Source organism: Passer domesticus, chromosome 1 (genome assembly GCF_036417665.1).
Source record: "Passer domesticus isolate bPasDom1 chromosome 1, bPasDom1.hap1, whole genome shotgun sequence".
Lineage (NCBI taxonomy): Eukaryota > Metazoa > Chordata > Aves > Passeriformes > Passeridae > Passer > Passer domesticus.
In genome coordinates, this window is record NC_087474.1 from 96,104,302 (window position 1) to 96,127,185 (window position 22,884).

The 22,884-nt window shown below is 37.2% G+C and overlaps 1 protein-coding gene across 4 annotated transcripts in view; it reads right to left on the minus strand.

The window, feature by feature from the left end:
• PTPN3 (protein tyrosine phosphatase non-receptor type 3) overlaps positions 1-22,884 on the minus strand; it is a 119,160-nt gene that overhangs the window by 74,718 nt on the left and 21,558 nt on the right. The window contains exons 2-7 of one of the 4 annotated variants that reach the window (XM_064430036.1): positions 15,602-15,756; positions 4,317-4,424; positions 4,121-4,163; positions 2,956-3,034; positions 1,557-1,601; positions 578-630 (exon numbers count right to left, since the gene is read on the minus strand). In XM_064430036.1, the coding sequence (XP_064286106.1) occupies positions 578-630; positions 1,557-1,601; positions 2,956-3,034; positions 4,121-4,163; positions 4,317-4,424; positions 15,602-15,739 (466 nt within the window). In that variant the 5' untranslated portion in view covers positions 15,740-15,756. Of the gene's footprint in view, positions 1-577; positions 631-1,556; positions 1,602-2,755; positions 2,776-2,955; positions 3,035-4,120; positions 4,179-4,316; positions 4,425-7,588; positions 7,607-15,601; positions 15,757-22,884 lie in introns of those variants that run through there. The other 3 variants (XM_064430026.1, XM_064430046.1, XM_064430072.1) reach the window with 3 other exon arrangements.

Genomic DNA, 22,884 nt, shown 5'->3' on the forward strand with positions numbered 1-22,884 from the left:
CTACAGAAGATAGTGGAAGTATCATCATCTAGTATCATCACTTGATTTTTTTTTGCCAGCTGAAGGCAGATAAGAAGGATGTAAGTTCTTATATGTGAAGTCACCTTAAATGTGTTGCAAAGGGCCAGTTTTACATAAGTAACAAACCAAATTCTATGAAACAAACATTGTGTAAGAACACTGTAGTTTCTTAATCATGAGTTTACCTTCCTCTTATCTGCTCTCTAGATGACCACTTATTCCCTTGGAATGCTTTCCCATAGCTATTGTAACACACAGTAAGTTTCACAGTTTTGTTTCCATTGACAATGCAAACCTGACTTTTTTGTCAGCAGTCAGAAGCACACATAAATAGTAACACTATTCTTGTATCAACTTTTTTTTACAGGCCTAAAATGTATTCTTTTTCTATTTAGACTGTCTCTGCAGGCTGCTTTAATAACCTTCACCTACATACCAAATACTCTGCATTAATAGATAAGGAAAGAAATCTTTCCTGACTTTTCAGTGCCAAACAGCCAAGAAAATAGTTGGTCAAATCAATTTATTAACAAAATAACAGTTGGTAATTACTTACATTGTACTGCATATGATGCCAAGACAACAGCAGAACTAATGGGGCATGACAACCTGGAAATTAGAGGAAAATATTTTATTTAATCATAGACTGTATGTATGTCTTATTGAAACTGTCTCACAATTAGTTCAGTATGCACAGACTAATTTATCTTCAAAAGAGTATCTGATTTTTTCTTACTAAGTTTGATTGTTAAAGCAGAGTACAACCAGATATTAAACAGTCCCTTAAGTGAACGGAAGGAACTAATCAGAAAAGGACATGCTCAAACTCTTGCTGGATGCTTAGTCAGGAAAGAAAAAGGAGAAAAGACTTTTATGGGGTTCTGGACATTACTTTAATAGCTGCATTCTGGTGTATGTAAAACTAGACACAAACACTAAAATTACTCAAATGCCAAGCACAAAGACAGCTCTGATCTTATGACCAAAACTGACTCTATGAAAGAAAAAAGACAACACCTGTAGGCAACTGACATTGCAACTGGCAGCAAATACTCGGACCATGTTTTTCTTTCTACTTTTTTTTTAGTGTATAGACACACAGAAATCACAGCCAAATAAACCACTGGGTATATGCCCACCATATAGGTAATATAACCCTGAAATAATGAGAAATTCTAGCATGAACTGCCCATTGCTACTCCTGATTACTGCACTAGGTAGTGGGTCCCCAGGTTTAGAATTCCATGCCTGGCACACCAAGCCTTGCATAAATATCTCTGCGGCTGATGTTGAGCTTGTTGACACACAGGATCTCCTATAGCTCATTCACAAGAGACTTCTAAATTGTTCTTAACAAGTGAGCTATGAGAAAATTTGTAACATTTCCTAGCAATGTCAATTTCCTTTAAAGCAATGTCTCACAAGGCATATTTATGGGATAACTGGGATAATTTTACAGCAACAATGCCCTCAGGTCAAAGGCTTTTTAATTTTATTTTTAAAAGAATTATAGAGAAAGTGAAGATTCTTATTACCTTCCTTCTGCAATATCAATCTTCAACTGCAGAAAGAACAAATGCCTAGAAAATATTTTTTTGGAAAAGAAAAAAATTTGCATTTATTTTTAAATGGTATGATTTTAATAGCTACATATATTAGTTTTACTTCATTAGATTTCCCAGCAAGCTATACAAACAGATGAACAAATATTAGTGGCATTTACAAATATGCAATCATACACCCACTTACTCTCACAACATTTTTAAGGATCTTTGGCAGTCTCTACTGCAACTCCAGGGCCACGGTATTAATGTCACAATTAACACTACAAAAACTAAATCACCACTGAAATAGGCTCTTTTTCTTCCTGGAATAGTCATTTTGAATGCAAATTTAAAAAAAAAATAAGCATTTAAAAAAAAAATTAATCTCAATCAAGGTTTGACTGTGAGTCTATCTTGGAGCTACTCAGTGGAGGATGAGACATTTCTCTAGCACCATATGCTAACAAAAAGCTCTTAAACAATTCTCCAAGACCAGTTCAGTCTTCCTCTTATTAGTGTGTTTGACAATGTTAGTTTATAGTGATAGTGAAGAGTGGGCATGTGAAGAACCTCAGAGAGCAGATATTTGAATAATTTCAGTTTTAAACTGCAGAACAGCTTAAAACATGATTAACAAATACCAAAACAGGTCAAAACCCAAATTTTCTACATGAAATATAATTTCACATTTTGTACTATTTATATTCCCAAGTCACTGAAATTAATAAGCAATGAAAGTGCTACAGAAATGTCAGATTAATGGCCAGATTAATTCTTCAAATTCTAAACTCCAAATTACAGGCACTGAACAAAACAAGTATTCAATTAAAATCTTGTAACAAATTAACTGAAAACTGCTTACAATTCAGGCACCTCATCACCCCATAAACTTAGAGACAGGTTTAAAAATAAAACTTCAGAAGTCTACTGTAAACTGAGGCGTTATACATCTTTGCATGCTACAAGTAATGGGCAAATGAGAAAACAAGAACTGTTATCTGTTCTTTCCCAAAAAAAATAAACCCCACCCTCCCACACCCTCAGCATTAAATCTACTACACATGTTCAAAACTGACTCAGTGTTGATACAAAACGTCTAAGATAGATAGACCTAGGGCATGCAGACTCAAAAAAAAATTCAAGATGCCAATAAATGTACTTTTAACACCTACATCTTAGTACTAACTTACACTCCAGCTGTATCTGAGTTGTAAGCTGTGTATATCAGAAACTACTCATTGTGAGCATGGCATTAATCTCTCCATTCCAAATGCATTCAATACCAAGAGTAACAGAAAGTTATCTATGTCATAAAGCATAATTTGCCAAGCTGCAGACATGGGCAAGACACATTCTTAGTTCATGAAAGCAAACGCCAAACAGAAGTTACCTGGTTTGTTCTTGCTGAAGTGTGTTAGGATCGGGTATAAAAAACCTTACACGAAAATGAAGCGTGCAGGGAAAACCTCCTGCAATATTTTAGAAGAGCAAATCAATATTTAGTTTAAAACTGAAAGAGCATAATATTTTCATTTCTATATTTACAGAAAAATTACATGAACAACCACACAGAAATCTTATGTATTTTATTCATGAAACTCAAAGAAACTATGCAAAGTCTCTCCTGATGCCCCAACACCAACTACATCAACTTTGAGAAGAAAATACTCTCAAATGTAGTCATGTTTTCATTTAAAGTTCTTAGCATACGTTACTTTGCATAGAAGGCATTATTGAGCTTCCTTTGCCTCCTAGGTATTAGAAGAGAGAAAAGCACTAAATACGTTTAAGGTATCTCAGTTGGGATAATGCTCAGTTCTAGCTAACGTATAAATACATTCTATTACAGAAGTCCAACATGCTACTTTTGTATATGAATTGAAAAAAAAAAAGGCATCATCTCTAGCACAAGGTAGAAATGAGAGTGCTGAAAAACGTATCTCAAGTGTCACAGCACAAACTGGGACAGTGCCACTCAGTGCCACTCCTAAGCTGCTCTCTGACCAGGGTTATGCTGGCTGGCCTATCCCTCTTGGTAGGCATTCTGTATTACCCAAAGTTGTATAAAACAAGACATACTAGAACAACAGAGGAACCTGGAAGTGTGCGGCATTGGTTTTTTTGGTTAGTTATTTTTTAATAAAAATGCATAAGTTTGGGGTTTCTTATTGTATGTGACACAAGAAATTGTCAGAACCTACACACGAATCTGGCTATTCCTCTCTCAATCAAAACCCTCTTCCTTTGCTTCCCTCTCAGGAGGAATTCACTGGCACCACAATATGACTACTGCTTTCATGGCCCTCTAAGCATGTCTAACGCTGCTCAGAAACCAGGTTTAGCTGCATTATAGCATCAAAGTCAATGATCTAACAGGTCTTATTTCCACTCAGGAGTAAGGAGAAGTAGAAGGATCTGCTGAAAAGACTGGCAGACATAAGAGTTGCTGTTGAAGAAAAATCCACCATCTGGACAATATGCTTTTGTTCTAGCCATAACAACATAGAAAAACAGAACTGCAGAGTTACAATCAAAATAGTAAAAATAAGTCTTACCTTTTAACTGTTTTCTAATAGGTTTGCTTGGTTCCAGCCATCGCTGTGAAATGAAAAACTATTAGATAGATTAAAAATATTTACAAATAAATACTGTTTATGTGCATGTGTGTGCATGAATATGTGTGTATACGTACATGTATATATATTTATACACACATATACATGCACACACATTATTATTTACTACACTTACAGGTGAATCCACTGAAGTTTCATTTTGCTGTAAACCAAAATATTCCTTCTCTGTCACACCCAGCTGGTTATAGGTCATATCCAACAAAATCTGTCCAGTGTCTTGTTTCTGAAAACAAGAAAAGTTTACAAGTGAAATCTGCAATACTTATATTTTTTTAAGATACAATTAATTGAAACTAATTTGGTTTTGGTTTTTTCCCTAGTATAACTCATGAATAAAATAGCTGCTAATTCATCAATTCAAAGTTTTTCAGCAATAAGAACTTTATTCTGATAAAAGTTTGGGTTTCTTTCCAAAATACTTTAGGCACATGAAATTCCCTAATAGGAACAGACATGTATTCCAGCCCTTGATGTGAGTGCAGCAGGTTAATTGTAAGCAGGTGACCCCTCCCTTACCCACAGTGGGAGCCATGCCCTGCCCTGGAGTGGCAGCCTGTATTGATGTCCTACAGACACATTGGGCTGCTCTGGCCCCTGCTGTCACCTCAAAGCAGCACGCTGTGCTTCCACATCACCTAATGAAAGGCAAAGTAAGTATACACCAGGATGGGGGAAAAAATGAGGGGGATCCTGTGATCCAGCCACGAGATCCCATACATTAGCCTGCATTCTCATCTGCCCCTTAGTGTCCACATGCTCAGCTGCTACTGAGCCATCCTATTTTCTGCCTAGATATCCCCCATGACAGGAATCACAGAAGAACTGGTACAACAAGACATCAAACAGGCAGCAGAGTTCAGAAGTCTAAGGCTGGTATCATTCCTCCCAAACCAAAAAGAATCTCCATGCCACAGCATTGTGGAGAACAGATTAACTAGCTTCTGCCAAATAACACTATGAATCAATTCTATTCAAAAAAGCCACCAAACACAGAATCAAAAAAAAAACAAAAAAACAAATCCCCTCAACAAGACTGCAACCCTAAATATGCCAATAAGTAATAGAGAGGTTGCTGTATTGGCTTTGTTGGCTAGATTTTGGTACTGGAGAGGCACCTGAGCAAAGATTCCCCTGCAGACCATGGTGAAGCAGCTCTGTCCCTGCAGCCCATGGAGTCCCACAAGAGAGGCAGAGATCCACCTGCAGCCTGTGGAGGATCCCATGCCAGAGCAGGGATGCTTGAAAGGAGTTTGTGAATCGATGAGAAGTCAGGGGTGGAACAAGCTCCTGGCAGGGACAGGCAGACCCATGAAGAGAGAAACCCACACTGGAGAAGGTTTGCTGGTAGAATCTGTGGCCCTGAAGGACTGCACCTCAGGGAAGAATGATCCATATTGCAGCAATTTGTGAAGAACTGTGGCCTGTAGGAAGCCTATTGAAGAAATTTGTGGAGAACTGTCTCCTGTGAGAGGGACCCAATGGTGGAGCAGGGGAAGGACTCCTCTCCCTGAGGAGTAGGACAAACAACCTGTGGCAAACTGACCAAAATCCCATTCCCTGTCTCCCTGTGCCACTGCAGGGGAGAACGTAGAGACTGAGAAGGAGAGATGACTGGTGGGAAGGTGGTTTTAAGATTTATTTTACTTCTTATCCTGCTCTGTTTTTGTTTGTAGTAAATTCAATCATTATCCCTAAGTTCAGTCTGTTTTGCCTGCGATGGAATTTGGTGAGTGCAGAGCTGTATGGCATCATAGCTCTAGATTTTTATAAACAGAATTGCCAGACAGAGCAAAAATCAGGCCAGTTTGCCTTTTTTATTGAAAAAAAAAGAAAATCAAAGAAAAAAGTTTCCTTATTACTTTAAGATTTTTCAAAATGTCTCTATTAAAAGCAGACATAATCTGCACACATTAAAAACCCCAACACAAAAAACCCCCAAACCAAACAAACAAAAACTCAGAGGAAAATTATTTGAACTGCAAAAGACAAGCACTTTACTTTTGAACAAATTCCTTAAAAATTCACCTCTGGTTTTATTATGTTCTGATTTCTTACGAAAACTTCTTGATTTTTTTGAAAATAATCTCTTGAAACAAAGGACTTAATGCATTAAGCCACATTACTGTGGCTGACCCCAGTCTTGCTCAGTATGTAAGAATGTTCACTTATAAACCAATTTAATTCCTGGCTTAAACTTTTTTTATAATAGAGCAGCCCAGTAATTCCTGTTCAGAATACAGATTTTTATGATTTTTTTAATAGGGTACAACACTGTAGTGATTGAATGTTTTAAACCACATCGTATTCCATAGTCTTTCCTTATCTCATAGGAGCATTCTTCCTATTTAAAAAGATGGGAAAAGAAAAACAAAATTTCAAGCAAAGGACACCCACTTGGCCCATGTTATTTTGGAGGATTATCCAACATTTTCTACTGCTAGAGCAGAACTCGTAGCAGCTCATTTGTGACTTGAATGCTCAGCATTACCATATCAGGCTGTTGGCCTCCCATGAAAAGCTATGCCCATTTTTCTGGAGTAAAGTCACATGTAGAGAAAACAACGTAGGCAACACCCAGCTGTTGAGACTACTTTTCCCTCTCCAGCACTCTCCCATCTTATCTAACTTTCAGAGAAAATAATTGAGATCTCACTATCAGTGTGAGTCCACACAGGTCTGTAAAGGCTGTGTGGCCACTAAGAGCAGCAGCTTTGTGTTCTCCTTCTACCCGAGCTGCACATTCCCACTCCCCACCTTTCAAACAGGCTGCTGGCATAGTCAAACCACAGTACTGATCAAATCCCACTTTTTTCTGAAATAGCATAGGCCTAACATCCAGCTTAGAAACTGAACTGCCAGTGACAGGTAATGATCACGCAACCATGCATTCCTTGTCACACAAAGCCATGGCACCGTGCACTTGTCAGGAAGCTCTATCCATCAGTGGCATTGCCTCCACCATGCAGACTGAGATTTATCCATCAGAAATTGTCCATATGTGCACACAAGAGGGCCCCATAGAAACAGCAGATTGTGCCCTCTGAAATAATGGGCATCTCCTGACATCAGTAAGCTCATCTTTAGCACTGACCATATTAATTTCCCCAGGGCTGGGTTTTTATAAGCAGAAAGTTAAAACACTTTTAAGTGTCATCATGACACCTGCACAACTGAGAAGCCTAATTGCACACCTATGGTGTGCACTTTTGACAGCACTAAACGAGTTCCTAAAGCTATATTATGACCAAAAGCAGTAATTACAGGGGATGGGATAGATACTTTGATGAAAGAAGGTGTTCAGGAATATTAGGTTTCATTATAAATGGAGCAGGAACAAGACCACAGAAGGCGGATTCTTCTGCTAATTTTTAGTTTGAATTTCAATACTTCTTATTCTTTTTGGTCTCCTTTCTTCACAGCAGCATTATCTCCAAATTCCTTTCTCAATTTCCATGCTCCCAGTCTTTCATCCCAATTCAGATGCCTTCACCTTCTCTCTCCCTATCCCCTCACAATTGCATTCCTGCCTCTCCCCCAACATATATGAATTGCTAAGCCTTCTCATTATTTCCCTGTAAAGACAAGCAAGCTCCCCACTATGACATCTTTCTCAGCAGAGTTCTCTTTGCAATGTTCCCATGGGTCTCTCAACCCTAAACCCAGCTGTTCAGCCAGCACTAGTCTCATCCACCCACACATCTATTTACTTCTCTTCTGCCTCATCACATTTCCTAGAAAAAAATAATTTCCAGCATTACTTTTATGTGGTTCCAGTTCTTGCCCTCTGGCACTAAACGCACAGTTTTTTTTTCCCAGTGCCTAGATCAAGTACCCAGTCAAGAAATGTAAGCTAAGTGAAAAATATTGTTTTAAACTGTTCAAGTCTTGTTAAAATTCCCAGTTATAAGGGGGTTTGTTGTTTTTCAAGGAAATGTTTATTTCCTTAATTTTGGCATTGAAAAATAATTCAAATGTTTCTTAAAGTAGTCTATATACCTGAAAATGGCCACACAACTCATGCTGCACAATCTTCAACTTACTTTGTAAATTAACAGTTTTGGGATCTGGGTGCAAAGTGAGGCAGACTAAGCATGTGACATCACCACTTCCAAATTTTGACATCCATTCCAATACAGTTCATAGTCAGAGCATATTCAAATATTATACTGTGTCGAGTGCTTTACAACACATCCTATTTTCACTGCCCTGTGCCATAGGAGTGCAAAACCAACAAGAACACTGCTCAGCTACATTGGCATGAGGATCAAGTTCTTCTTGATCAACCTACCAACCATTAGGGCAAATATTTAAAGCTTTCCTAATTAAGCTCCTGTTTTTCTACAGTACAATTTTAAAAATTATGTATTTTCTTCACTAGCCTGCACTGCTATAATGACACAAGCTCTTCAGATAACCTTAAGAACTTCAAAGTTTTTATTGAAAAGAAACATTTTCAAGAAGTTTGTGTGTTTCCACCTGAAAAGAACTTTCCATTTATTTCACCTTCATGATATCTACCAATCCTTATTCTGAACTGTTAAAAGCTTTGCATCAACCACCTCATAACCACACACTATTCACCTCCATTTAAATCTGTCTTCAAATCAATTACAACTTATGTTGGACAGGCCAAAAATTAATACTTAAAGCACTCATAATTAGCACCTGTTACATTCTACCAATGCCACAACAAGTTCCTACATTTAGGGAATTTAACTTAGTCAAATTCAATTTCTGGTAAGTTAAGCAATTGTGAAGAGAAAAAAGCCATTCATTACTTTTTAATGTGAAATACTGCCTAGAACCTGGAGTGATCAAGACTCACTGCCCTGAGAACTGCAAAAACTAGGGTGAAATTGTTAGAACCTTGGACTAAAGAGGTAAATCTGCATGTAAAGTTCTTCAGGTTAACTTCTACAAGGTAAGTGGTACAAACTGACAATTTCAGAGGACAGTGCAATATAAAGCATATCTCCCTGTCCTCTGAAGAAGCTTTGCCCCCCTCTCTGGTAATGATAACCTCCCAGTTAAGCACGACCTAAGCTTTTGCAAATTCAGTCTACTTCAGACACAATATACACTGCCCTGTACATGCTGTTTGAGGTCATCCTTACCTAATTTAGCCTGTAACACTCATTCACAGCCAGACAGCCTATGTCCTTTGGTCCTAAAAGATTCATGAGCCTGAACACAGTGCTACCACTTTCTTTTAATTTCTGCAGTAATTTAACACACAGCTAATTTGCTGTTCTGCTATCTCTGTCCTTTTCTCTTCCTGGAATTTATTTACTGACCTGATACTCTTATTTAACCGTGGAAGATTTTGTTCATCTAGAATAAACAGAACAGACTTTTCCTAAGGTCCAGTCTTCTGCAGAGTACCCTAGTTTTACTTTCTAAGCCTGCCTGACTGGAACTTGCCTCTTTTGTCTGCAAGTGGCCAGGATCCATCCACATGTGACATTCCCTGGAGGGTTGCCTCAATGCCAAGACTAACACTGCTAATACTTCCTTGACATTTGCTGAAGATTCTTGCCTGGTGTATGAAAGCACTCACCTTTTTCAGAACAGTAACACATGAGCAGCTCAGTCTGCAGACTGGCACTGTTCTCTATTGTTTGCAACTGAAAACTGAGCTTAAAAAAACATTACCTCATCTCATAAAAGCTATTAGTTTACACTACTGATTTCCCTCACTGCAATTACTCCTTGTTCAAGATAACCTGCTACCTCACATTCCTGTATCTTTTTGTTGTTAATAAGGCCTCAAACTTAATACTTTTGATTTTTTGAAAAAGTTTCAAAAGCAACACATTAAGGAAATTTGACAGTCAAGAATTCCCTTTAATGTCCTTGCACTATTTAATACCTCCTTTTCAGCAAGATCCACAGCCATCTCCTCAGCCAGCTCCTGGCCCATCCTGTAACATTTCTAGATTCCATACACTTTAGCACAGTATTTTCCTACATAAAGGTCATACAAAATATTTATCCAAGGACAGAGTTTTAACCCACTGCATTTCCTCTGCCTCACAAAAATTATTTAAAACAAACATATATATGAGGTTAGTCATTCCATTCTAACTTTGGAAAAATTTCCCCTCCACTAATTCTTTCCTTCAGCATTTATTATGAAGTCTTGCCCCACAAAGGGCTAAGACTAACAAGCCTGCTGTAGGGCAGATCACTTTCTCACTGTCCTCAGAGGCATCATCAAATTTCATACTGTCTTACTGCTTTCCAGTAGAGTATACTGACGTGACACAATACAAAACTAAATATTTGTTGCCAGCCTGAAACTTCATATAGCAGTTCTTTCAACATGCAGGGACACAGAGTAGCATTAAACCATCTTGTATTATTAAACAATATCCAGTAGGAAAACCTGGTGACAGACATAGAAAAAATTCTGCATCATTGCATTTTTTCTATGATTGGTTTAAAATTATAAAACTCACACCCACAATCAAAAAGAACCTCTAAGACTTGTACCTCTATCCATTATTTTAAATATACCAAGACTAATTATGGGTGTTCATTTTAACCATCATATTCCTTCTCAAATACTTGAAGAAGAAACTTAACTGAGGTGGAAGTAAAGGAAAAACATACCTTACAATTCGAGCTTCAATTCATGCAACTTTTTGAATTATTATAGCCTCATAATTTTATTTCTAGATGGAAGCACTATTACTAGAAGCCAACTAGTCTAAAAGCAAAAATCCCAGGTAACAAGACAAAAACACTAACTCAGACAATGCAATTCAGAAGTGATCTGAGGCTGTCAGTTTTATACCTTCTCAAAAGTCAGTTTACTTGAGAGATGCTTCCCAAGTGTTCATTCCTGGTAAATGACTCAAAGTAGAGCAAAACCAGAAAATTCTGCATGTTTATATCAAAAGTTACAGACAGATTTGCATTATTGCACAATGTAATATACATAATATAATAAATACCTATTAAACACACTCATATATGGTGTATCAGAAAATTGTCTATATATCAGAATGACAGCTAACATTTTCTCCAGGTGAAATGCCTATGCCTTATAGTCTTAGGACAAGACAGAGGTGACAGTAGGTAGAGAGGTGTGTTAACCTTAGCATAAAACTGAAACACCTGAAATTTACTGGGAAGCTTCAAGAAAGCCTGGATATAACTAAAGTCAAATGCAACATTCAGTACCAAATGCAGTCAAGCCTTTGCCTCAAATGTGGTTTTGAAAGAACATTTCCAACTCTCAGCTTCCATGCACTTTCTATTCTTTGCCTGGACTTTGGACACATTCCATCCAAGTACTGAAACATAACAGTAAAACAAGAAAGGCCATGTCAGCCTTGCATAGTTAACATACTCTGTGGACTGTAAGCAATGTAGTGGAATGTCTGTCTGTTCTCCCATGTGAATTTTCTTGATAATGATGACCTAAAATCAGCACATACCACAGGTTATACTGATGAACTCTTTGTGATACCATTAATCCAAATTTCAGGCTCACTCAAACTGTAGAATAACACTTTTATATAAAAAATTGAACAAAATAGCCAATCACTTCACCACTCTGCCAAAGTAACAAGTCCAGGAGAAAAACAGCACTGCTATCTTGCAATTAAGTCTTTGTTTACAGCTGGTCAGAATACCAATATTCTTTGGCATAAATTATTAACAAGAACAAGTTTTAAGAAAGGAAATTATCCAGCTATCTTCAGGCTTCTATATAGATAGAAAGTTCCTCTGGTTATATCCATATGCAAAATCTACCTTCCTTTTTCCTTTGTCCAGTTTTACAATACTTGGTTTTTATTCACCCTCCTACAGACAGAACCACTGGAAAAACAAACATCTGAAGTATTATTAATCAGAATGACAAAGAAGAAAGACACATATAGGTATAACTGCAAAAGTGCCATGCCATTTGGTAACAAAATTTGATTAAAATCATCTCTGTGGGTTCTATAAAGATCTTGTTCCTAGAAAAGAAAGTTTTATATCTATTCTCTCTGTTCTATTCTCTGAAAGATTCAGTATTTTGAGATACCATCATTTTAAAGATGTTAGTACTAAATTCCAAAATATATAAGTTGTTCTCAGTGTTGTAAGTTTAAACGATTTAATCAATTATCTTTCTACTAAATTTAAACCCACTCCGTATTTTGTAGTCTTGAGCATATGTACATTGTCAACATGATAACAGAGATGACAACATAAGAACATCTATTTGTTTAAACTTAGAGCAAATTTATTTAAAGTTTTTTCTTACCCATGAGATTTCTTTAATATTATTTTCCTACATAATCCCCTTATGACTTTGAAAGAAAGAAATCCTTTTGCAGTAAGAATTCTGTGTTCAGAGAGCTGCTACATGACAAAGCAATGCTCAGTTGTTTCTATCATGCTGTCATTAGAATGGGAGAACTCTCCAATTCCACTTATGCTATTATATGGACAAAGGCCAAGCTTCAAGTATTCTGCTTTTCCACTTTTACTTTCTACTATTTGTTGATGAAAAATATAATTATGTCAATGAACATAAAGCATACTTACGTATATGTAAATATTAGCCTAATGTTAGTTCAAAGTGTAACATCTATCCAAACTTTAAGCATTCACAGATCAGAACCAGGTACCACTAGACCACAAACAAACCTGAAGAATTCCCAACCTTAATTTTCCACTGATAATACTGAAGTTCTTTTAAAGAGAAAACACTGAACTCTGTGCTTTAGAAGAGGTGATCCTATTCAGGTCTAGTTCTCCAAAAAAATCAACATACTTCAGTGATAATTGTAAAAGCAGAGAAAGTAAAAAAAAACTAGAAAACTTATTTTAAATATCCAAAAGACATAGTAGGTTTTTTTATCCATGGATCGATGTCTAGTCACTTCAGAAAGCACCTTCATTTTAATAATGTACTACTACATCATTTAATACATTTCTGCTAATTTGTCTTCTGGATAATTATGCCATGTTATATGCATATTTAATTTCTTTAAAATATGGAACTGTCAATTAACATCTCATCCAGAAATGAATTAAATGTGGAGAAAAACATCTTGATACAAGAAACAGTTTCTCTAAAGCAACAAAGAAAAACTTCACTAGTGGGGAAAATCTGTTCAGAGCAAAACTTACTGTTTTTCAATAAGTACATGCCCTTCAGTTCATGACCAGACTGACTGCAGACCCAAGCTATTCTTTGCTCACACAGATAAAACTGAATTATGTTGGCAATTAAAATAAACACACAAACATAGAGTCAGGCTGAATTTTTCTGCTAACGTAAGAAGAACTTGGATACAAATTTTCTGCAGCTGGTTTCACAAACTTTTGAGAAATGGACCTTATGATACTACCAGAGTGTGGCAAAGCCTATTCCTAGGCTGATATCAAGGTTAGATAATCAAGAAGGGCCATCCTCACAGAAAAGTGCAACCCTCCTCATTACCAGCTCAGTACTCAAAGAACATAAATCTGCAAAACCCTTTCCTTAGTCCATAACACAGCAGGGTAGATGCACTCCCTGCCTGTTTCATGTAGAGCAGTAATGAGTCCTATATCACCCCTGTGCGGTTCAGCATCTCAGCTGCAGTAAAGGAGGCCCTTACAATTCCTGGATGGAGGAGGTAACCAGCAGTGGTACCCTAAGGACACGCTGAAGGGAGGGAGAGAAATCAGTTGGGCTCAGAATTTCAAAAAATCATAGAATGGTTTTGGTTGAAACCTTAAGTATCATCCGGTTCCAACTGCCCTACCATGACCAGGGACACCTTCCACTACTCCAAGTTGTTCCAAGCGCCATCCAGCCTGGTCTTGAACACTTTCAAGGATGGGACAACTGCAACTTCTCTGGGCAACCCATTCCAGTGCCTCACCACCCTCACAGCAAAGAATTTCTTCCTTAGAGCTCATCTATATCTACCCTCTCTCAGTTGGAAGCTAGTCCCCCACTTGTTGTATCGGTACATGCTCTTGCACAAAGTCCCTCTCCAGCTTTCTTTAGGTACCAGAAGGCTGCTTTAAGGTCTACACAGTTCCTCAATGGCTCCCATTTTGCACTCACTGCCTAAAGGAGGAAATGGGAAGGAAATTTCACTTGTATAGTGCTGGACTTCAGGCCAAGCACTACACCTAAAGCTGTGTAAACAAAGAACAAATATACTACTATGCACGGATTTAAAACCATTTTGAATTCTTCACTTTACACAGATCCTTGTGCAGGGCAGGTGGCAATTATGCCAGTTCACTGACAGACAAGACAATTCCTAGGGCATGCTGGAGACAAAGAATGGAAACTGTACACTAACATGTTGGCCCTTCTCTTACTTACTCTCCTTCTACTCCACTCCCCAATATTACACACATATATGAACACAGAGCATGTAAAATACATACTAAAATTAGACTAATTCTGGATATACTATGGTGAAAATAACTTTATCAACCTATCAGATAATTTATGTTTCAATTAATAGCCAATAGCCAACAGACAAAGTTAAAAACAAAATCAGTCTGCACAGAACTGTAACAAGACTTGGGAAAATACAATTTTTGGGTGCAGTTTTGAATGTCCTATTAGAAAACACAGTGTAGTCTGAGATATCTAAACAATATAGCTTCCTCAGCAAAATCCTTCTTCTCAAATAAGGTAAATTGAATAAAATAAGTATTATATAAAGAAATACACACAAATCTAACACACAATTCTAATTAAATTTATCCACACTTTTTCTGCATGATAAAATAATTCTATTGAAAGCTGATTGAGAAGTTTCCGTTGCTTTCATTTAAAAATGAATTGATATTTTAAATCAGTACTAAAGGTTATAAACCTTGCACAATGGAATACACTAAAAATACAGAGTACAAACCTTCATTAATCCCCTTTCCCTCCCCACACCCAAATAAAGAGACTGTATTCAAGTACAAAAGACTGAACAGAACAGTCCTACTGAGCCACAACATCTTCACTGTTTATATCACCTTTGCATTTCTGAAAATATGTACTGACATCACTACAGAAATTTATAAGGAGGAGTCCTTTTTACTAGTCCTTTGAAGCAGAAGCACATCCCAGTTCGGGAGTTCCCTTTTAATATTAATTACTTATTCATAGTTGATAATGATCACCATATCTGTTTCTTCGTGGTTCCCATATCATATAGACCTTTTTCCAGATACAATCTGCATGCCATGATTTTATGACATTGAAGTTGGTTGGCTTGAAAGTAAATTAAAACAGCACTTTTTAAATCCAGTTCATAAGCAGTAATTGTGCAATTTGTTACGACAAAGCTACATTTTCAACATCTTTTGGAAATACCATGCCTCAGGGTCCCATATTTCATCTGCAGCTTTCAAACAAATTTCTATGTATTTAAAAAGAAAGTTTTCCAAACTTACGTTGACTTTGAAGCTTTGTACTGAGCCATCCAAAAAGTGGACGTTACAGATTATTTCTGATCGGGTTTTCTCTTTTGGTAGCTCTGATGCGCGTATGTTATTTATCCTCCCACCTAAGGCTCGTAAACGGGAGTTCATAACTATTGCTGAATAACCTATAAAACAAAAATTATGTTTAATGACAGTTCTTAGAATTCTCTATGTTTGCTTTTCAGAGTAACTTACAACATCATGAAGACCTCATTACACCCCAAGTTAACAAATGCTTCTTATAGAGAAGAATAAGTTGTAAAATTAGCCTGTTGTAAACCAGATCATAAATGCATAAATATAGAGGGGTTCCCATGTTGTAAATGTGAACATTGTCAAGAGAATTACAGGTAATCCCTGCAATATATACCTGGGTTAGGGATGAGTCACTGCCTTAGTTTAAATCAGTAAAAAACCCCAAACACCTACTATAAAGTAAGAAGGCAACATCAAGACAAGTTTTTATCATCTGTAACTAGGAAACCCCTTACTCCCTTTTAGATTTCCTATATATTTCTGGATTTACAATACAAGTTTCACTACAATAATTCTGTTTACTCTCAACTGACAAAACAGTCTTAAGTTAATGCAACTCAGGTTCTATCAAGTAACACTTTGTTTCAGGAATATATACGCAAACACCATATGTAAGGCAAGAAGAACTAACTCTCAGAACATGTCAATATTGCAGTCTAGCATACATAAATTCATGAAGCCAGAAATTCATATCAAAGAAGAACATGCCACAAGAAAAAACTTACTTTGTTGTTTAGGCTTTTAAAAAAAAAAAATAAAAAAAGCAAACAAACTCTTCATGAAAACCAAACCTCTAAAAAACAGTATTTACAAATTAAAACAAACAAAAGAACATCCCCTCAAACAGAAAAAGCCATTCATTGAAATAAGAGGTGAATTTCATTCAGACAAGCCTGTAAACATTTCAAGCCTCCCTTCACTGGATCAGTTTACCAATTAACATCATAGCGTTTAAAGCCAGTTGGCAAGCGAAGCAGAGGATAGTTTTCCAGGTTAATTACCATACCAATTACCAAACCATTCCTCACTTATAAGAGGACAGCTACAAAGGGACTTGCATAATATGAGTGTTATGTAGACTGCTGGCCAAGCAAGACAGGACCTATATGAGCACTATTTTGCCATCTCTCCTTTTTTGTATATCTGCCTTAAAACACAGGATGGCTTTTCTTTTTTTCAGCTACAGAAATAGAACAATTTAGGAAAAAAAACCACCTAAAATACCTAAGCATTGCTTCTACTACATAGCTCTTTGAAAGTGAAGCATGAAAAGCATAAAGAGCCATGAAATGTAAAATTGTATAAAGTGGTCTTTTTGGGGTTGCAAAGACAACAAAGCAGCGCAGTGATCCTTCCCCACTCATCTCTGTGTAATCTATACTCAGAAGCAGCTAAAACAATTGCCTTCTCACAGACAGCTCAGAAGTCAGACACACATCAGCATTCAACACTTCCAACAACACTCTCATGGGGTTTTTTTTCAGCCAATTGATAGTTCACCATTGTATATTTTCTAAAATCAAAACTGTAAGCTATCAAGACTCATTTTTTAGCCAGCATGCATTTTTTTTCCTCAGAAAAGGTTGGGGGTTTTGGATGTTTCTTTGCACTGGCTTTTTCTTTTTTTTTTTTAAATGAGGGGATAAAAAGGAAGAGGTAAGCTTTAGGAGAATTATGAAAAATATTTCCATATAAACCACCAAATACTCCTATTGCTTTGAAACTTTTCTTGATATACCGTCTGCATTTAATCATAGTTTTGGTTTTGGGTTTTTTTAATATCCAAAAAATGGGTTAATTCAGGAATGGTTGATGTTAAATAAAACATACAGTTATCCAATTATCAAGAGTATACAGACAGTTGATGACAAACGATGATTACAGAGGAAGCCTTCAATCTCACAGTCTCTAATTTCCTAGCAGCTAAGTTTTGAACTATTTATTCAGCACTGTGTTCACCTGCTCATCTTCAGAAATAGCTCTCTACCCACTAGTCCACTGATGGGTAAGTGGAAGGTTATCCTTCACTGTGGGCCAGACACTAGATGAGAGAGAATGTTTTGGTAGCCAGATTCACAGCTTCATCAGCCTTGGCCTTCAGGGCTCGGCTTGCATTGCAACACCTAATGGTGCCAGCACACAGACTTCTCCATTCCTGGAAAAAAGGCTATTTGACCCTTTTCCTTATAACGCCCAACCTATCTCACACTTCTACCTTTCTCTATGCCCTAATTATATTTGAACTTTGTCAGGCTTCAGCAGAGCACAACAGTCCACATGAGTCTCCAGCACCCCGCTCCTGATCTACCCAGAGAGAGGGAGCAAACAGGACTGAGCCCCTGAAGCCCTAGTGCAGAACATGCTTCAGATTAAGTTACACTTGGAGACCCTTCAGATGTTTTGATACCTGACTCTAATCCCTCTCCAGCACAGCTTTTTTTTTCAAGTGTTACAATATAGCCAGATCTTGCTACTCATTTGTTTGAGCTTCAAATGCAGAAGCCAATAAAATAGCATTAATAAGATTTAAATGTATATGTGCTTGCTATCCAGAAAAAAAGGAAAAAAAAACCACCAGCAAAAAAAGAAAACTCTTATAACTGAAAAAAAAAAACCAAACAAAACAAAAAAACAAAACAAAAAAATAACCAAACCTGAATAAATCAAACTGATGATTTTTATTTAAGTGACTGTGCATAGTAGCACAAGTAATTACAGGTCCATTTCATACCATGGTTCCTCTGTAGGAAACCTAGCCTGGCTCCTGGATAACCTAAGTTATCCAAGAACTAACAGTAACACATACCTACATACTGCAGTTCGTTATGAAATGAGAGGTGTTTAGTTTGGAATTTGTAGTCTTGTGCTAGTTTTTCAGTTACCTCTGGTTTAACGCCTTCAGGTGATCTGCCGGATGCTGGATTATATGCCCAATTCCCCAAGGGAAGCAGTAAAGTGGAAATTCATCATGAGAAATTCAAACATGCTAGCATAACCAGTTTGCATTGGGTTCAGAAATGAAAACCTGAAATTCCTTTATTTTTACCATTTTATGTAAAATGACATCAGGAACACAGAGTTCAGGGTTTGTGCTTATGGCAAGCAAAGAGCCTCAGCTGAGGCTGTCCTTGACAAAGCCAGCTGACCACAGGAACTGTGCCAAGACAGGGACAAATGGCTGAGTGTTTGGATGCCACAGCTATCAGTCAACTGGAGCTCAAGGGGACTAATCAAGCCCTAGGAAACTGTTACCAGCTGGTGTCCCCAGCAGAGAAAGCCACAGCTTCTACTTCCCACCTCCATGGCCTTGAGCACCAGTGTGCCAAGCGAGCTCCTCAGGGAGCTGTGTTACGAGTGTCACACGCAGGAAACTGCACACACCACTCCGCATGTCCCACCTCAGCGCGCCTGCAAGGAAACACTCAGTGAATCCCTAGCCTAAAGGGCAAGGGAAGGAGAACAGGAGACAGGTGAGCAGCTGAGTTGTTGGCACCTGCTCCATGACTTTTCATCCTTAAGTGAGCTGCTAAAGCTGTATTTTACATCGGGCTAAATTACTGGAATGGCTCATGGACCCCAGTGCAACATGTAGAATCATACGAAGGAACCTGCAATGGCAAGTGCTTTTGGGAGGGGAGAGGGGCCACTGAGATCCCCAGCACAACCAGAAACCTCATACTTCTAACACAAGGTCTCTTAAGCCCTAGAATCACCCTCCAGCCCTGAGCAACCAGAACCAGTCATTACATGCAAATCTCAGTTCCTGTTTGTAGCCTCAGGAAGGAGGCTGATTCAGAAATGAAACCAAATTTTAAAAAGCTGTAAGACAATTTAATATAATCTACAAGTCAATACTTCAATATTTGTTTCCCCTTCCCTAAAATAAGCATGTTTTCCCTAAAAAAATATAGGAAGTTGGGAAGTATATTTTAAGTAAACAAACAAACCACACTGAAAACACAGTTATTTTCACAGTTATAAAGTATAAAACAAACATGTGAAATTCTATCCCATAATGAAATCATGCAGTAGGCTTACAGGAGAAACAAATACAAGTACAGCTATGGAAAGAAGTTAATGTTTTCCAAGTACATTAAACACATTTCTGGACAAGTTTGGTTATGCATGCCTTCTCCTACAGTAATGCTGCAGTCAAGCAGAACAAAAACAACATGTTTTCCTCATCTTTTGTATTGAAGACTGACTTTTAAAAATACTTTTTTTCCATATCAGCATTTTATTTCTTTCCAACTGCTCAGAAATTGCTGCTAAAAAACTTAAGACTCCGTTATCAATATAGCTGCCATTAACTTCTTTTTTACCAATTAATTAAATCAAGGGGAGATTTGCTGAGTGTACACTCAAGGGAATTCTACATATAATCCCACTGTGCATAACTGTTAATAGTTTTGTTGGGTTTGTAATTGTTTGAGGGTTTGGTTTTTTTAAAATAAATTATTTATTGCTTCCACTTCTTCAGGTCAGTAGGAATAATTTACTCCTGTAAATGGGTACACTCATGGGGTTTTTTGTAGGACGAGACTACTGCACTAAGTTTCCTCAGTTAATTACAGTCTTGACTAAAAATGGTGGCTTCTCAAAAATCATATACATCTGTGGGAATGTCATATACAAAAAGGATAGTGCTTCCAACCCACTTTCATTGTCTGAGTGACCACCCCTGACAAGGAAGGGGAAAACAGTAGCACTAAAGACATGGCCAAGTCTTGTGCGTCCTTTCAATAAAAGTTACATTTCATGGTTATCTGTTCCTTTACTTAAAAGGTACAGAATAAATGACACGGGAATGGAAAGAGGTATAACAAAGTAAAAGTATCTTTGTGACAATGTATATCCCTAAGACAACTGATACAAATGCTCTTCAGCATGCATCAGCCCATGTAGTTAAGAATTACTTACACACCTCAAAGCCCTATCTATCATCAGTGCATCTTAACAAGGACTAAATTATTCAGCCAGATTTTCCAAACAGAAGGATTAGGCTTAACTCACTGTGTTTGAAAACCAGGTTCTGCTTCCACCTTCTGCAGAGGAAATGCTTCATCTTTTCTACATTCCCAATAGGAAACTAGATGCCTCCCTATTAATAAAAAATTCAGCTTTTCTATTTTGCTTGGGAAAATCCCAAGAGGTATTGACCATAATACAAATTACTGGGCATTACTAAAGCAACAACCAAAGTAAAAGATAAACTTCATTTTGAGCAGTGTGTGCAGGTCACCATTTTATCCTTATTTGTAGTTATTTCCTCACAAAGTTTTCCTGACATATTCATACAAATTAGATATGAAGTAAATGTGGAAGCCAGAAGCAGCATGATGAAACTTCACATCACTTGGGGGAAAAAAAAAAAAAGCTAAAAAAAAATCTCATCCAAAGCAATTAAATCATAAATATAGAACAAGCATGAAAACCATAGATGATTAAGCCTTACAGCTTATGGTATAAAATACCTCCAAACTGAGAAACAAAGAATAAAAGACTTGTTGCAGCATGGCCTTCCTTAGAACAGGAATAAAGGTTAATATCCATGTTGAAAGTTGGTGCATGTATGTAGATACACATACAACTTCCAAAGCAGTGGCTGCAAGTTTTCAAACCACTGCTCTTTAATAAAGGCAGCAATATCATTATAATAGAGACTCTTCATACCAAGGTTAAAATCAACATTAATAAAATTAAATATTTGGCTTTCTTAGATTTGTTTCCAGTGGCTGACACCTATGATATTTTCAAGCACAGCAAAATTATTTACCTAACATGTAAGTAACCAACAGGTCTTGCAAAATATTCTAAGAATGATATCAAAAATTGTACTAATAAGGCTTAAATTATTCTAGTTATTGTCTTAGGTTTTCCAGGAAAAGAAAACCTATAGGCAGAGATTCTTCACACAAAATTATTCCATATAAGCAAAAAACATAGGCATTTTGAAGTTATACCTCAAACAGGCATAACACACATTGCCAGCCCATAATATACCAGAACTAGTACAGAACAGAGGAGAGAAAACATCCTTCCACAGTAAAATATAATGATACCTCTTCTTCATTTAATAACCCTTAATGATGGAGTTCACCCACAAATAAGCCTTCAGGGTAGACCACATACAGTATGACACCTCTGTTTGTTTATTCAGAATGTACTTCAAAGCATTTTAGTTTCAATGAAGGTAGGAACAAGGAAGAAAGGATCATTCTAAAAACAAAAACCAGACCACAAATAATTGTGAATACTCTTTCCTCTTCTAACCAGCACAGAATTGGAATCTAGCTTTTTATTTCACTTTTAAAAGCCAGTAAGTAAATAAACTAGATTTGTTCCTGTGTCTAGAAATCAGGTACCTACCTATCTACAGCAGTCACTGCCTCTTAGAAGAGAATCCAATATATGCAGGTGAATAAATTTAAAAAAAAATCCCTACACAACTACAAGACATTAGATGTTTAATTAGTGCATAAAATTGTGTAATTAAGTGATTTGCAAGCCTTCCCTGCACTTCATTTAGCTTTTCATTATAACACAACCCTGGTAAATCCATATTGCAAAATGTTTTCAGAGGAAATCCAGCTATTTTAAACTATGGATTCAGCAAGACCACACATGAATGTCAAAGACAGACAGGAAGAGATGGACGGGAAAGGAAATATGCCTTTCAGTTGTAGCATTATACTGTACCCTGACTGACACGTCCCTGAGATGCCACTAAACCCATATCATACTGAAGGCAATGCCAGCAGTGTAAGCAGCTGCAGTATCTGGTGCAGAAAAGCCATGCACCACAGTAAGCCACCCATCCTTAATTCAGTTCTTCTGCTGCCTGGGACCTATGTACACTCATGCAGCTGCACTGGGAACATTATTTCTGTTGGGAACCATCCTACAGTGGCAGAGTAAAAACACTAAGTGACCAAATTATCCTTAAAAAAAGGGAATAGCCACATCAAACATTTGTTCTGTATATACTTACACATACATTATTCCAATACAAGTTTTAGAGACAAAGATTTCATTTCAACTTTTCTAAGACCCTTTATTTCTCTCCCTCCTCCCCTTTTGAAAAAGGTGTGTTTTACCTGCAAAGATTTACCAAAAAGATTTTTACCCAAAGAGTCGTAAAACATGCACAGCTTCAGGCATCCCAACAGTTCTTGCTGTTAAGACTGAAGAAGCAGAACAGGCTGCCATCACAGGGT